This window comes from Seriola lalandi, unplaced genomic scaffold (genome assembly GCF_002814215.2).
Source record: "Seriola lalandi dorsalis isolate HSWRI2012SDOR001 ecotype SW California unplaced genomic scaffold, Sedor1 jcf7180002054581, whole genome shotgun sequence".
Taxonomy (NCBI): Eukaryota; Metazoa; Chordata; class Actinopteri; order Carangiformes; family Carangidae; genus Seriola; species Seriola lalandi.
Genome location: NW_019525134.1, coordinates 2,661,294 through 2,677,734, shown reverse-complemented (window position 1 = coordinate 2,677,734; position 16,441 = coordinate 2,661,294). Strand labels below are relative to the sequence as shown.

Sequence of the window (16,441 nt, the reverse complement as noted above, 5' to 3'; positions counted from 1 at the left end):
GGGGGGGGGGGGTGTCATGGACCTTTTGACTCAGATGATGTCATCAGTTGTATGTTATGCTCTGTGGCATCGTTTTTCTTCTATTACCACCACTGATGAAATAACTTTGCCGACAGCGATTTACACACAGGCATCTCAAGCAGCTCATTAAATTTCACTTTCACTATAGATGGAATTCTTAATTAGATGAGCTTAATTGCCTGTGAGACAAGGAACATTTGTGTTTACCCTCCATCCTTGTCTCGATCTTTTCCAGCAGCTGGGAAGCTGCCGACCTGCTGCTGGTTCCCCGCTTCATTTCCTTCATCACAACAGCCCCCGGGCTCTTTAGAATTTAATCACAATATTTTTTTTCAGTTTTGTGCACTTCACTGAGAAACACACCTCCACAGAGACACAGTGGTGATAGCAGGAGCTGTGATGAACAATGATTCACAGCGCTCTCCAGCATCAGCTTATAAAACATTAAAAAGGCAGCTCTCTACCACTTCCTAATCAGACATTTATGAGCTGTAATTAATGAATTCATTACAAGGATTCAAAGACTTTTATTATCATGTCAGCTGTTACATTTACACTTATACACGAAACACAAGACATTGTGTTTTCTGAGGCTTTGGAGAGAAAAGTAGCATCATTGTAAACTTAAGAAGAGTTAAACTTTAAATAATACCAATACATAAGTCAAATAAATTAAAATGAGGAATGCAGGATACTTTTGCATCAAGAGAAAAGGGTATAAGAATATAAGAAATGAGAATAAAGAATAAAAGTAAATAAGAAGAAGGTGTATAAGGCTGAGGCGGAGCAGTCAGAGATGTGCACATGTATATTTATTCATATATCTGAGTGAAATGTCTTGACAACATTTGGATGGACCGTCATGAAGTTTGGTTCAGACATTCTTCTTCTCCTCAGGATGAGTTTTAATCATCCTTTAACTTCTCATGTATTGCATCATCAGGTCATTGGCATTCTGACATTAGCATTTAGCTCAGAGCACTGCAGTGGCCGCAGAGATGCTAGCAGGGATGAGCACTCTTAAGACATCAACATCTGAGTTGCCAGGTGTTTAAAAATCCACCTCCAACATCACCTGCTTTGTCTTCTTATGCAGCTCTTTAGTTATTGATGTGGAACCGTGGCATCCAGACCAAAATCTGTTTATTAAAGAGCTTTTAACATTCAAACCTCAGACATGATGGATTACTGTTGTACGAGAACCTTTTTCTTAATGATGTAGTCGGCTATAATTTACTGTGTAACTCCTGGACTGACATATAAAATGGGAAATGACCTTTTATGAATGACCCAATGACTTTCATAATCAGTCATCAAGTCTGCAGCTACAAATGTCAGTGAATCATCAGTGAAGAGTTACAGTTTCTCACTCCCTAATACATCATCATAATACTTCATAATGCTGCAGCTGTGAAAGAAGGGTGGATTTTGGATGCTCAATTGGTTCATTGAAGGATCTTCCTGATTAATTAATGAACCGAATTTAAAATAAATAACAATAGATTTTTCACAAACTGGAAACCCAAAATATTTCCAAGCATTAATATTCATATTAATCACGAACTAAGCTATTTTTAATCATTTATAAACCTCATAATAATGTGACTAAGAAAATCCTCCATCAGCGTGGGCCTCTGACTGAAGCATGACCTGCCCGTGCATCACCAAACACCGCGGGCTTGTACATCGATGGAGGATGACACCAGAGTGAGAGTTTCCATCTTCCCGCCGCCCAAACATCGTCTACATCTCATCGTGTTTGTTTTGTTGCAGATGTACGGCACAGACCTGAACTGCTGACCCCGACCCACAGGTCTCAGAGACGCTGTGTGAGCGGGGCCCCGGGTCACGACCTCAGCCAACACAGGATGACATAGGTGATGAGTCTCTATGGGGGTGCAGGGGTGAGGGACAGTGACATCACACGCACCCACCCAAGAGGGAGGATGTGAGATAGACACCCAGAATCTTGTTTGTTTTCAGTTGAGGGGGAAGTGAATGAGTTAGAGAACTGGAGATAAGGAAAACAATATATCATCTGCTGATTTCATATTCTTCAATTAGATCATTGCACGAATGTGAAACTGACAACTGCCAGGCAGCGTGGTGTAATTAAAATACGGTATATTTTCTTTTTTTTAGAGCAGTTTATTACAGAATTGAATCTGATGAAATTTCTTCATCTTCTGGTCTTCTTTGCATTTCCAGATGTTTCACCGCGGTTTGTTTATCGTGGAGGCGAACTGCGCACAAGGCCACGACTCTCTCATGGTTACTGTCCTCTCCCCTTCGCTGCCACTGCGTATTCAACCGTAACCTTCCAGCCTTAAACCCCATGTCGGCCTGACCACATCATACAGCCACGCTGACTGTACAGGCAGCTGATGACGAGGGATCAAGGTTGAGCATGCGCCTCAAAAATCTGTCCCTCTTTATACATAGAGTGACCTAGTTTGTGGCTAACATCTTTACATTTCCTTCCTCGTCTTGAAGGTGAAGATATGTGGTGACCAGCGAGTCGTCTGGTCAAATAAAGTCAGATTTGAGTTGATTTAAGTTTAAGAAGAAGTAGTTCAGGTTGGACAAACACATACTCCGCCTGTGCAGGATCTGTCTTCAAATGATTGGATTTCATATCTGCGTCAAGGAATTTTTCTACACGTTTTGTAGCTTGATTTGTTATTTTCATACCGTTTTCATACACTGGTGATATGACATGTAAGCTGCATATAGTTTCTCGGGGGAAATTACTTTGTAAATGTGATTTCTGTTTAACTTTAGGTGAATCTTCATATAATATCCACTGAATTTTCTTAAATATGACGTGGTTTGACTGGAACAAACGCTATTATTGTGAAAAGCATGTTTTGTCCATTTGTGCTTTCCTTTCTTTCCAGTGTGTCTCTGTTGTGTTGCACGGACATCTTCCTGCAGACTTGTATAACTTCTGCAAACTTGGAGGAGTTTTCTGAAGACATCACGTCGACGTCTCTTTTAATATCTGTCAGGGTGTGTCACTGAATCAGAAACCTGGGCAGAGAATGAATCGACACACATTCCTGTGGTGGTGGGGTCACTTTACTAAATCATGGCATAATGAGAATGTCTCCTACTGACTTTCCCAGAGTTTATCAGGACTTATGTTGTGGGCGAATCCATGTCTACGTGTTGTGTAGTCCATCAGCAGACCTGATGTGAAGACTGTGAGGTGCCTGCTGAAAAAGCACAGGAAAGTGCAGAGGTTCAGTTTGTGTGACAAAACCTCCCAAAGGAGACACCTTGTCCACCCTGGGACAATGGGAACCAAAACCGTGTCACGTCATGGCACAGAACCATTCTTAGTGCACCAGGATACATCGGGGAGGGAGAATGAGTCTGCTGAGTCAAGCCAGACAGGTAGTGAGTTCGCCTGCGACACGTCCCTCTTCATGATTCTGACCCCTCTGCAAAGACCGTCGCCCGGCTACATGCTGGAGCTGACCGGTAACCCTGCAGTGCGCTGGCACCAACTTCTGAGGAGCTACCCCTCCGTGTTGATGCGATCATAAACACTGATTAAGTCTTGTTGCAAGCACAAGGAAAGAGCTGGGAAATAGTTTGCTGCATCGATGCCAGAAACAATAAATGCACGGGCAGCGATACAGGAAGCCAACCTCTGCAGAGGTGTATGTGAGAATCCGACTGCTTCACAGGGGTGTTTTGGCCCAAGTTATCCCAAAAGTGTATGAAAAGAAGGGAGAAAATGAGAGAATTAGATGAGAAGATTGATTGAGCTACGTAGCAATTAGCGTAGCATAAAAACTGGACTCAAGAGGGAAACATGGGGCAGACTCCCCTCAAAGAAGCCATATTTATACAGATTACTATCAGGAGGACATTCTCAGCATCTAAATGTGCTGATAGACGTGTCGACACCCGCTGCCACGCAAGCTCCCGAATACTGAGACCTCAAGTCTGTGGCATGCACCTTTTCCAAACTGAAGAATGTGTGTGTGTGTGTGTGTGTGTGTGTGTGTGTGTGTGTCCAGACATCCTCTGTGTCTGTCTCTCTGTGAAGGCTCTCCTGCAGCGCCATGCCTCTTATTATTCAGTCTCCTCAGACGCAGGAAGAGGAAGTTGAGTGTTCGATTGTGTGTAGGAACCAAACACTGATCAGAATTTCTCCGGATTACCTCTCCTCTAATAACAAATTATGTCATGAACACAGGAATATGTGACAAATAGCTCAAGTATGATTAACGGCCCATGTGAAAAATATGCTCATGACACAGAGCTTTGTCTGTAATGGTGTTCATTAACCTGCACTCATCCGTTATCCTTCCCTCTGTGAAATCACACTTCTCTACATTCAAATCCGTCCTGTGAAATCACTAATTAGTCAGTTGTGTGTTTCCCTGCAGGTCATGTGAAGGAATGTGACGTGTGGGCTTCAGCTTTAATGATTCAAAACAAGGAAAGAGGGAACACTGATTTATTTGCTCAGCTGAAGACCCCAGGACGTTCCACTCTGACCTCCGACCCCCCACCAGGAGCACGAACCTCAGCTCTGTCAAGACTGGACCAATCAGAACAGGCTTCACACACATTAGAAAACAACACAGATACTGCAGGTTGGAGCTGCACTTCAATCAATGGGTTGGAATAATGATTATTTGTAGGCTAATGTTAAAGGATTCGCTCGTACAGTTACGCTCAACTCTACAGAGCGTTTTTGCAACTTTAAGTTCATTTCTATCTTTTTATGACCTGCAACTTAATTGTTTCGATTTAATCTCACTGCTCTCATCAACATCAACATCCATTTGCCTAGCAACAAACGTCAGATGGACAACGTTAGCAACTAGCTAGAGAAAATGATGATGAGATGTTTTCCTCAGGAGTCGTTGGAAACTAAAACTGAGCAGAGAGGAGAGTGACTGTTGGACTTACCTTCATCATGTGGCCACAAACACAACTCCAGATGAATGCTAATGTAGCTCTGTGTCTGCTGGATGTGTAAACAGGCTAACACGTTAGCCATGACATCTTTAAAATGTCAAATATGTGTGTGATGTTCAGCTTTTTGTGGATTTCTTCCCATAAGTGAAAAACAGATAAAAACTGATTGAAGCTGCTAAAAACAGAAGATTTAAAAGGTCCTGTTTCTAACATTTCCATGGGCTGATAGCAACAGCTGAAACTGGTACACGCCATTAAAACTTTCAAGATGGCAGACATGAGCCTATCCCCTCCAGCACAACATAAATAATGATATTTACATTTAGCAATGTCCAATCCAATGTAGACAAAAGCTCTTCATTTACTTTTGTATTCAGCAATTGACTTGGTTATTTATAGATAATTTCATTTATTTCTTATGATGAGTATTGATATGTCTCTTTTTTGATTCACTTTCATTTGATTGATTTTCTGATATATTTTCATTTTGTTTGAGAATTCATATTGTACTTCTGAATCCTCTGATCCCCTTTTGCACAACATTTTTCCAGGCGGCATTTGAAGCAGACTTCTTCAAAAATCCCTTTTACATGAACTGCAGTCATTTTCACATCGTGAGCATGAGAGCTATTTTCATCCTGAGCCGTGGTGGATTTAACCACACTCAGTCTAACCTTTATTGCACGTCTGAAAGCCTTTACACCTGCATGTTTCTTCATCATGTGTGTGTTTGTGTGTTGCCAATATGATTTATTTCTGTTGCCCCTGCTGAATGGGCACCCAGCTGTTTGGCGTCATTAAAAAGGGAAATCCTCAGCGCTGCCTTAAATAAGCACAGATCAATTCTCTCCACTGTGCAAGGCGTTGCCACGCACACACCTCTCATTCTGCCATAATACATGCTGCTGAACACGTTCGCATACACGAAAATACTGATATAACAGTACAACAGTCTCTGCACTCCACACACAGAGCTGTTCCCTGGTGTTTCGCCCTGGCTACAATGAAACTGTTAGATTATAACCTCCACCACACATGTACATCCCTCCTACATCGCTTCAGTAAATGTGCAGCGTGCTCTTTTGTCTTGCCTGGGGGGGGGTGTTGCTCCTATACGTCCATGTGAGGTGTATATTTAGAATAGTTGTGCATTACAGTGGGTGTTGCGTGGGTGGATGTGAGGAGTTACTTTTAACACTGGAACAAATGACCCATGTTTTGAAAAAACAACCACACATGCATGGGTTCAGATGTGTCAGCACAGACACATGCACAGCTTCACAGAGACTCATTTGCATGCTCACACACACACACACACACTGAAACAGAGAGAGTGTAAGGGAGAAAGAGCTAAACCCCAGATGCACCAGCTCTCCTCCCAACCCTTCCTGTACAGGAAACCCCAGCGTGCAGACACAGCTCTGCGTGATGCTGCAGCCATTTATTATTCACCATCTTTAAACATGGATTCTCCTTTTCACCGCATTTACACAGTTTTATGGAATTCAGCGGGCGCTGGAAGAAAAAACATGCATCAAGGAGAAACACGTGGATGTGTGTTATGTTGTGTTTGCAAGCAGCAAAATCCAGCTCACAGTGCAGGGTGAACACTTTGTACTCAATGAAATGTATGTGTGCTATTTTAGCTCCTCTACTGGAGTTCTTTTGTTTTTTTCTGTTGGTGGAGCAGGTGAGATATCACTCAGCGGGGGAAGCCCTCCTCTCTCTCTCTCTCTCTCTCTCTCTCTCTATCTCGTTCTAGCTCATCAGCATGTTTCCTTTAATCACTTGCACATATTCATTATTCACCTCCCACAGGCGATGAATTATTCAACGCTTGGATTTCCACATGAGAACAATGAGCGAAGACACGGGGAAATGCTTGTTCTCTGTCTTTTACTGTCCCCCTCATCCTCCTCTCCTCTTTCCCTCCGGCTCAGCCTTCCTCTCTCATGCACAACGTTCACTCTGGCACAGCAAGGACAAAGATGGAGCGACATCACCTGCCTCCGATCAGTGTATCATGTTCTACCCTCAAGGTGTTTGAATGTAAAAACTGAGGCTACCAAAAACAGAATGAATTTCACAGCAGGTTTTACTTTTTATCTTTCAACAGAGCGGTTCTGCTCCTGCAAACAACAGCAGTCACGGTGATTCTTTAACATATCTGCAGTGCTTTGTTTCTAATGCAAACAGTTCCTCACACAGTCATGTGATTCGTTATTAATCAACCACAAAAATGTGAGCAACAAACAGTTGTACACCTGCTTCCTGTCACTAAAAATGATGAGGCATCCAAATCTGCTGAAAAGGTCGCTGACCTCTGCGCTGCCCTGCTCCCCGTGAAAGCTATTATGTTTCCCTCCACAGCTGCGGTCACATGACCCGTGATGGCCATTAACAGGTTGCAGGGAAACAGTTAATCTTTAGCTGGTTTCCTGCCTCACCTGCACAGGTAGCAGTGACAACAGGATTGTGAATGAACAGGAATTTTGCTGAGATGTTGAAACCACTGTAATCCATGGCTTTATCTGGCCCTGTTCCTCAGGGTCAGATGCAATAGCAGCCACCATGCAGTATTTCATCTTCCCCCTGTTTGGACAGGGAGAGGACGGAGAACTGGAATTAAAATCGATGGAGCGGGACTGTGCGCCTGTGCAGCTGAGGCGCTGTCATCTCACACATTATGGTGTCAGAAGCATCTGTGTTACTGTCTCCACTGGGAGCCGCCTGCACCAGTCTGCTGTTATGACTTCTGCAGGAAAAGGAAGGATTTAATTTTTCATTTTTATTAATTCACAACAGAAAAAATTGCATCTCATAAATCCTAGTTCCAATAAAACTACCTGCTCTGACACACACACAAGATGGAAACACTTGTGGTCTGTGAGTCTCACAGCTCCGACGGAAATAACTGCCTCCTGAAACTCAGCATTACTGCAGGAAAGTAGCCATTATTAAAGCGTGGAGGACAGAGCAGATCTCTGCCGAGGTGGTGGTGGTGGTTCTGCAGGCTCCTGATCACAGCCTGAGCTTTGGCAGTGTGAAACCTTGGCACAGAGACTTAGGACACAGGGACTTAAGAGATGACTTCCTACTCTGTCATGCATGCGCCCACTCAGCCAATCTGCCACTAGTGGTATCTGACTAAGCCTCTCTGGACCCTACACCCTTATTTGGGCTTCCCCCTGCTGCACGTTCATCTCTCTGGAGCGACACAGTGCATGGTGTAATTTAAAAATAAAAGATCAATAATGTGCCCAGGCAGCACATAGAAATTCAATATTATATGAAAATAATAAGCTGCAAAATTTCAGCAAATGATTACACAAATAAAATCTGTAATATCATAAAACACTCAATTTATCTCTTCTTTGGATCGGTGTCAAATTCCTGCTGGTAAAATCTTTGTGTAGCTGCTGGAAGGTCAGATCAAAGACTGACTAAACCACTTCCTGCATCTTAACGTCTTCTAGCAACACATTCACACGTCCATTTATAATGTTCAACTCACCTCCTAATCTATCAATGACTAATGTTAAATGTAATGCCTCATTAAAGCGTCTGCCAAAGAGTTATGTGCTGAGTATTTACTACATGATGAGAGCTGTATTCTCTCAGCAGGTTGTATTATGCTTTTTATTGCATTAGATGTTCTTGTTGGGCTGTTGAAAATATTTCAGGTGTTTCAACACAACACGTGCGTTGAACGACGGACTGTGCGGCCTCCACAGAGGAGAACACACGCAGCGAGCTGAGCTGCCTCAACGACCGGGTTCACCTTGTAACACATGTTCACTGGGCACAACTTGTAGTACGAGCAGAGAGCCAAAGAAACTCTCCTCCTCTCCTTCTGCTCGGACTGACATTGGTGAGCAGGACATAAAGACACGGTGCAGAAAAGTCCCTTCTCTCCTTTGCTAGTTTGCATTTTATTACCTGAAGTCTCTCACAAAAACCTCACAAGTAAATTTAAAGAACATCCTGTCTCTCAGTGAATTAGATGCACCGACAAGCCGGTGTGAAGCCGGTTGGAAGGATTCAGGAGAAAAGTCACTTAATTCAGAGTCTTTATCAGATTTGCCATCAAACTGTAAATGTTTATCCAAGCAGAGTGGACACTGTCGACAATGAAAGAGACAGGATGTGGAAAGAACCATAGGAAACACACAAGTACATCCGCACAACACTTGATCCAGTGATTAGCTGCAGTCTGTTAATAACTGGATTATTATAACTAGACTAGTTTCAAATAAATAAACAGCACAAACAGCTAAACCAACTCACACCATGTGACTGCTCCTCACAGAAAGATGACACAGTGTTGTGTTACAGTTTTGTCAGAGGAGCGACAAACATGTTGTGTTTGGACCATGTTGGAAATAAGTGTTTTATACTTTACGTGTTAGTATCCAGTCAATAAATCCTTCAGTTAATCAATCAAATGCCTAAACCTTGTGTTGGCCAATCATAAAACTGAATAGAAGCTATCAATGAGGAAACTGAGCTGATAGCTAATCAGCTGGATGTTATCAGAGGATATAAAACGCCTGCAGAATGAGATCATTTTAAATCATAATGTCACTGACACAGAAGCTACAGCATTGATTGCATTTGTACTTTGGGCGGACTAATGTGCTCTGAACGTTTGAACTAATCTTGTTTCATCTCTGTTCTTTTTCCAAATCTGTATGTTGTGGTTTTGTAAGTCACATGTGCTTTCGGTTGAAGACAACTTAATGTGAGAAGTCAGAGCTGTAACTGCTCCTCGCAGCTGAACACATCAGTGTTTTATCTCAGCGCTGATGTGTTGGTCGAGTGGGCGCAGCACGACTGTGAAAAGCATATCAGCAAAAATTTCGGGCTTTGGGGAATTGTGTCCCCCCTTTATTCTCTCTTTCTCGCTCTCTCGCTCCCTCACTCCCCTTTGCTTACTTATCAATAATGCATGAATGAACACCCTTTCAAAACGGTTTTTACTGCAGACTGCTTTTTATTTTTTGCCAACAAACAAATTTATTCAGGAAAAAAAACATGAAAAACAAACCAAAAGAAAAAAAAAGGAAGAACAAGTTTAAAAGCAGGTCAACTATGAAAATAACTACAGCATGAAATGACAGTCAGATGGGATGACTGAAACAAAGTTGATGTGTCATTTGTGCAGCAGAACCTAAAATAGCTCGTATTCTGAATATCATAAACATGACATCTATTTTCCCTAAATTTCTCTTTGCAGTCAGGAGCTGATTCGATTCACAACAAGCCAACCGCACTCTGAATAAGGTAGAAACACCTACATGATTCTCTGTTATGATCCACTTTAATTAGTGTAATTTACAGAAATGAAAGGAACCGAGAGCACATCACTATCTGTTAATATCAATCCAACAATCTCAAGCAGCCCAGTAAAATGCAAATGCACATGACAATAAGTGAAATGCTGCAAGCGGAAGAGGACAGAAAGGACTTTTAGACAACGCGCTCTAATAGATTCACGTCTGGCAAAGTCAAGCTCTTGTTGCTTCATTGCCTCCATGATGAGGCCACGACCTCTGCCAGCTTTTCTTCTAAGTCAAGGTTATGACTTCTTTTGTAAGCCACAACTCCTCTGAGCATCGTGTTTTTTTTTTTTGGCTGTCTTGGAATGTCTGCAAAGACTTAAGCTACATGGAAAAACAAACAAAGACAAACTCATCATGTGTGAAAGTCTGAGATGCTCGGCACTTGATTTTTCTTTTTCCTTAAAGGGCTGTAAGTTGATGCAGTTCGGTCTGAGGTGAAGATGTAGAGATGTGTCTTGATGTTGTGACTGTGATGCATCGGTAAACCTTTGAGATGGAGTCAAAGCAATGTGGAAAAAGGGGAAATGAACACTACCTGCAAAGTGTGAACAGGAGGCTGCAGGTGTAAGGAAACAGCTTTATGTGCCGCCCAGTGGAACGACAAGATTGATCTGAAAGGGTTGTGGATGGATACTGAGAGTCGGATCATTTGTTGCTCTGTGAAGCGTGTAAGGACCAACCTGCCTCATTAATGCTTCCCAAAATTCTGCATGGATGTCTCAAAAATGTCTTGCCTCACCTAAATTAACTGAAGGGTGATGGAAAAGTAGAAAACACTCAGGATTTGGCACAGGTTCATTGTGTAAAGGCTGTTTCACAAAGATTTTTCACCCTTTTAAAGTCTCACACCAGACTATCATATAAAACTTGAATGTTTTTTAAAACCTTCCTGGCTCGACTGCACTTGATTTTTGCCTCTGAATTCTGTCAGCCAACAATAGTTGAACATCACTGACGTGGGGTGGGAACTACTGGATGGTTGATAGCTCCAAAAATAGATTAAAAGAACTTTTATTTTGAAAGATCTCAAATGGATTGGTGGGAAAATGACCTTAGACAGGAAATTAACACTGAACTCACCATTACCCTTTCACATTAATTTCAGGCAGATGGCAAAGCTGTGGATAGTTTGGAGTCACTCTCTGAGGCACTTCATTACTAGTCTGTCTTGTTTGTGCATTAGATCCACAGTAAATTTCACTCTTCATGTTCCAGACAGCGTAAGGTTAACAAAAAAATTCCAACATTAAATTCAGCTGACTTGATTACCTTTGTGTCTTGGGAATAATGTTCCGACCACAGTATGCCACTTGGTCAATGTGAAATATTTTGATTTAATGAGAGACCTTGTGTCCCAAGAATAAATCAGACAAACCTTTTTGGAGGAGACCCAGGGGTCACATGGTTTAAAAAATGACAGACATGAATCAGAAGAAGCAAGAAACAAACAATAATAAAATATGCAGTGCCTTCCAGTCTGCAGCAGTCTGAGGAGTCACCCCGCCCCTAGGATTAAGAAATGATGTGGGAAAAGAAAGAATAAACCAATTTATGGTACCCAAGGTCAGGAAACATACCTGGGTTGAGAATAAGACAGTGACTTAAAGTATTAACAGAACTTCATGTGTGCCATGTGGAAGCCAACCTTCAAAACTACAAACAAAGTTTCAACAAATTCTTCCTGTGACAAGGTTGATGCATTTCCAGCTTTTCCTTCATGTCAAAAGTCCATCCTTCTATTTTCTTCTGCTTATTCAGGTCGGGCCACAGTGGCAGCAGGCTGAGCAAGGTGAGACATCCCTTACCATAGCAACGCTTTCCAGCTCCTCCTGGAGGATCCTGAGGCGTTCCCATGCAGACCAGCTGGGATATGTGATCCCTCCAGCGAGTTCTGGGTCTACCCCGGGGTCTCCTCCCAGTTGGTCGTCTCCAAAGAAAGGCGCCCTGGAGGAATCCTAATCAGATGTCTGAGCCACCTCATGTCAAAAGGTGTATATTCATTTAAAATAGAAAGAAACATCATGATAAGACTGTTGTGTTTTAGGGTTTTAATCCTGTTCTGTGCAAAAATCTGCAGATATTAGGTATCTGTAAGTGGGTTAATATAACAATATAACATTCTCTATTTATCACATTAAGATCATAGCAAACCCCTCTCTCCAAACACACTGCAGTGTATAGTCCCAGTATTTCCACCATGATTCAGCCATACTGGCCGTCCAAAAAACTGACAACTGAAGGCACTCAGAGGGAGCAGACCTGCACCAAGGCCAATGTCAAACAACATAGACCAGACTTTAGAGGAAAAAAAAATCAAATTCATAATAAATGATCTGGATCTGCCCCAAGATCTAATGGGTTCTTCCCTGGCCCATGCCCCCTCCCTCCAAGTTCAATGCAAATCAGTCCAGTACTTTTTTTTTTTTTTCAAACAAACAAGCAGTCAGGTGAAAACATGACCTCCTTGACTGAGGTGACAGTGATCTCATTTTATACCTTTATTGGCACTTTAATGGCAGACAGATGGCAGCACATGAGAGGAGACACAGATGGGGAAGACAAGTGGAGAGGGTCTCCAGCCTGCCCCTACCTGTCTTTTCTACTTTTCTTGAATAAAGTTTTTGTTATCATTATAAAATCACCATAAACAGAGGGGTCAAAGAGCAGATGGTAGCCCCGGGCCACGCAGCATCTCAATCAATCCATGGCTTTTGAAAACTGGAGGGAGGTTTGTGGACGTGGAGGCGCTGTTAGACACAAAGTCACTGAACTGACGCGTCTGTGCTTCACACTGATGTACGCGTGTCTGGCGCCATCTTGTGTCATGCATGCTCTGGTGCAGCACTGAGTGACAACTTTAAACCAGGGGTGAGAAAATTTTGATGAATGTGAGTCCTCTTTGTGTCTTTTCTTTTTACGGCCTTGACTATAGCCAGGCCGGGGCTTTTAATTTGGTGGGGACATGATGCTTCATTTGCTTCCTGTGAGCTATAACTTCCAAAAATATAAATGTATATTAAATGTATTTTACATTTATAAAATAATCAGTTTCACATTACATTCACTACTGGGTGGGGCATAATATGGTGTTTTATAAAATGTTTCATTATATTGGCTATTTTAGCGGGGAATTTCCGACTGTATCAGAAGGCAACGCGAGAGGCGAAGCCGGTCACGTGACTGCAGAATAAATCATGTGACTGGGTGAGCAGCGATAACCGCGGAGTGTGTTTGAGAGTGGGAGCTGAGACTTTTGGCCCAGCATGTCTCCACCTGGAAGACTCGGGCTGCTCGGTGCCCTGTGTCTGTGTTCCGTGTTTGACGCGGTGTGTCTGCTGGACAGCGGCATGCTCTTCCCCCGGGAGTCCTCCTCCAGAGAGCTGAAGGAGCTGAGCGGGCTGTGGAGCTTCAGGGCGGACAAGTCCGCAAACAGGAACCAGGGCTTCGAGAGGGCATGGTACAAAAGTCGCCTGGCAGAGGTGAGCGGGACACAATGAAGCAGCTCGCTGTTTGTTTGACAGTTGAAAAGAGTCCCTCAAAGTAACTCGCAGTCATTTTCAATCAGGTACATTTTAGACCAACCAGTCTAAAAAACAATCATATAGGTCGTTTTTTTTCAGCCCTCTGATATGACCCATATGACGCTGAAACAGCGCCTCTCTACTATAATCGTCATGGCTTGGCTTGGTAGTCACTAAAACTACTTGGTAGGGTTTAGTCACAAAAACTACTTGGTTAGGTTTAGTCACTAAAACTACTTGGTTAGGTTTACTAACTACTTGGTTAGGTTTAATCACAAAAACTACTTGGTTAGGTTTAGGTTCTAAAACTACTTGGTCAGAACCAGTAAACATCATGCAGCCAGTGTATGGGCCGAAAACACAGCACACCAGCTGCAGTTGCAAAACACCAAGTATTTTAAAGTCTGCACAAACTTGCTGCCCTCATCACACTAACACTGTAAGTCCATATGCTGCAGGAATATTATAGGTAAGGCTTTCTGCTATCAGCCTCTTACTGTCATACCACAGAACTAACATCATTATTTACCATCTCATGTCCAACATGATATCACACTCTCATGTTCATATATCTTATTCAAACATGGTATGATACCATGGTCCCAACATGTATGGCTTTTGACCCTTTAAAATTAAGCAGTCTACTTTGTTGTGAGGTTGTGACCATGGGTTGTTTTATTTTCCTAGACTGGCCCAGTGATTGACATGCCAGTTCCTGCCAGCTACAATGACATCACCCAGGACCCCACACTAAGAGATTTCATTGGCTGGGTGTGGTATGAGCGAGAGGTAGTGGTCCCTGCCCGCTGGGTCGCAGATGAAGGAACACGAGTGGTTCTCAGAGTGGGAAGTGCTCACTATTACTCAGTGGTGGTAAGTATCACGTGTATCTTCCCAGTCAGCTCCACTCAGAGTTGAAAAATAAGTCACCTGCTTCTTCAACATCTGCCTTTACCTTCACAGTGGCTGAACGGGGTGAAAGTGACTGAACATAAAGGTGGCCATCTTCCTTTTGAGGCTGAGATTGGCAGTTTAATCCGCAAGGACCCCAGCACGCCGTGCAGGATCACCATCGCTGTCAACAACACTCTGACCCTGGAGACTCTTCCTCCAGGAATGATCCAGTACATGGACGACCGAACCAAGTAACTTCTCTTTATAGTTTTAATTAAAACACTGATGTGATACTAAAGCTTCATTAGTGAAGTCATTAGTTATCTCTTCAGCATTTAGGTGATACATCCTATTCCAAGCTTGATCTGAAGCACAATCTTTAAAAGATATTAAGAAACTGAAAAGATGTTTTAATGTGAAAGGGTCATGGTGTGTTTAAAGTTTATGAGAAATAGCAGTTTTTAATGTCTTTTTTCAGATTTGAATGTTGGTGAACAATCATTACCATTATCAATTAATCAGCAAACTATATTCATGATTAATCGACTCATTGCTTTGTCTATGAAATTTCAGAAAATAGTGAAAAAGTGCCCACAGTAATTCCTCAGACCCCAGCTCGACTTCTAATAGTTTCTTTTATTCAATAAGCAATTCTAAACTCAGAAATATTCAGTTTACCAACATATATAACAAACAAAAACAACAAGTCCTCACATTTCAGCGCCTGGAGACAGTGAATGTTTTTGGTATTTTTGCTTGAAAATGACTGAAACAATGAATTGATTATCAAAATAGTTGCCAATTAATTGTTTTTTGACGTTCACTGTGACTTTATCTTTACCGTATACCCATTTAAAAACTGAGAAGACAGTTCAGCTGCAGTCAATCATTACGCTTCAACTGTTTTTAGTGTTGACACACTGGTGACACTTCAAATTACATTTCAGCTGCTTTCAGCTCTTAAACCTTAATTTAAATGACATTTCTCTTATTTTATTATGTCTCCTGTCACTTCTTGCACTTCAACTCCTTCCTTTGCTTTAACTTTACTTATTACTGTTATTCTAATACATTAAGTAAAATGCTATTTCCATCGTTGTAGACTGATCTCTTCTTTATTCAGAGAACTTTGCTTTTTCTAGTTTATGTAGAATTTAGATGAGATTAAAATGGTACAGTTTCCTGTCGGTGAGTGTTCATGTAATGAGGAAAATGTAATTTCTCATCAGGTATCCTGCTGGTTTCTTTGTGCAAAACATCTACTTTGATTTCTTCAACTATGCTGGGATACACCGCCCTGTGCTGCTGTACACCACTCCTCAGGCGTATGTGAGTGACATCACTGTGGTGACTGACTTCTTGGATAACACTGGTAAATAAATGCAACTAAATACAATGGAAACAGCTAATTAATTCGATTTCACAATTATAAAGTGGTGACTTATTTAAAAACCATAGAGTGAGTGAATATCATCAACATCTGTCTGATAGTTTATGTCTGTTTATTAGACATTGCTGTTTCCCCTGTGTTTCAGGTCTGGTTAAATACCAAGTATCAGTCCAAGGTGCTACAACAGCCACCCTGAAGGTCACTTTGATGGACAAAGACAGACACTGTGTCGCCTCCTCCAGCGACCAATCTGGAGTCCTCAAAGTGGTGGATGTCAAGCTGTGGTGGCCGTACTTGATGCATGAGACTCCAGGTTATCTGTACTCTTTGGAGGT

The 16,441-nt window shown here is 42.2% G+C and overlaps 1 protein-coding gene across 1 annotated transcript in view; it reads left to right on the top strand.

Annotated features, from left to right (window-relative positions):
* The first annotated feature begins 13,487 nt into the window (after positions 1-13,487).
* gusb (glucuronidase, beta) overlaps positions 13,488-16,441 on the top strand; it is an 11,087-nt gene continuing 8,133 nt past the window's right edge. The window contains exons 1-5 of the mRNA XM_023418207.2: positions 13,488-13,780; positions 14,510-14,695; positions 14,786-14,967; positions 15,946-16,088; positions 16,252-16,439. Coding sequence (XP_023273975.1) covers positions 13,565-13,780; positions 14,510-14,695; positions 14,786-14,967; positions 15,946-16,088; positions 16,252-16,439 — 915 coding nt within the window. The 5' untranslated portion in view covers positions 13,488-13,564. The remainder of the gene's footprint in view (positions 13,781-14,509; positions 14,696-14,785; positions 14,968-15,945; positions 16,089-16,251; positions 16,440-16,441) is intronic.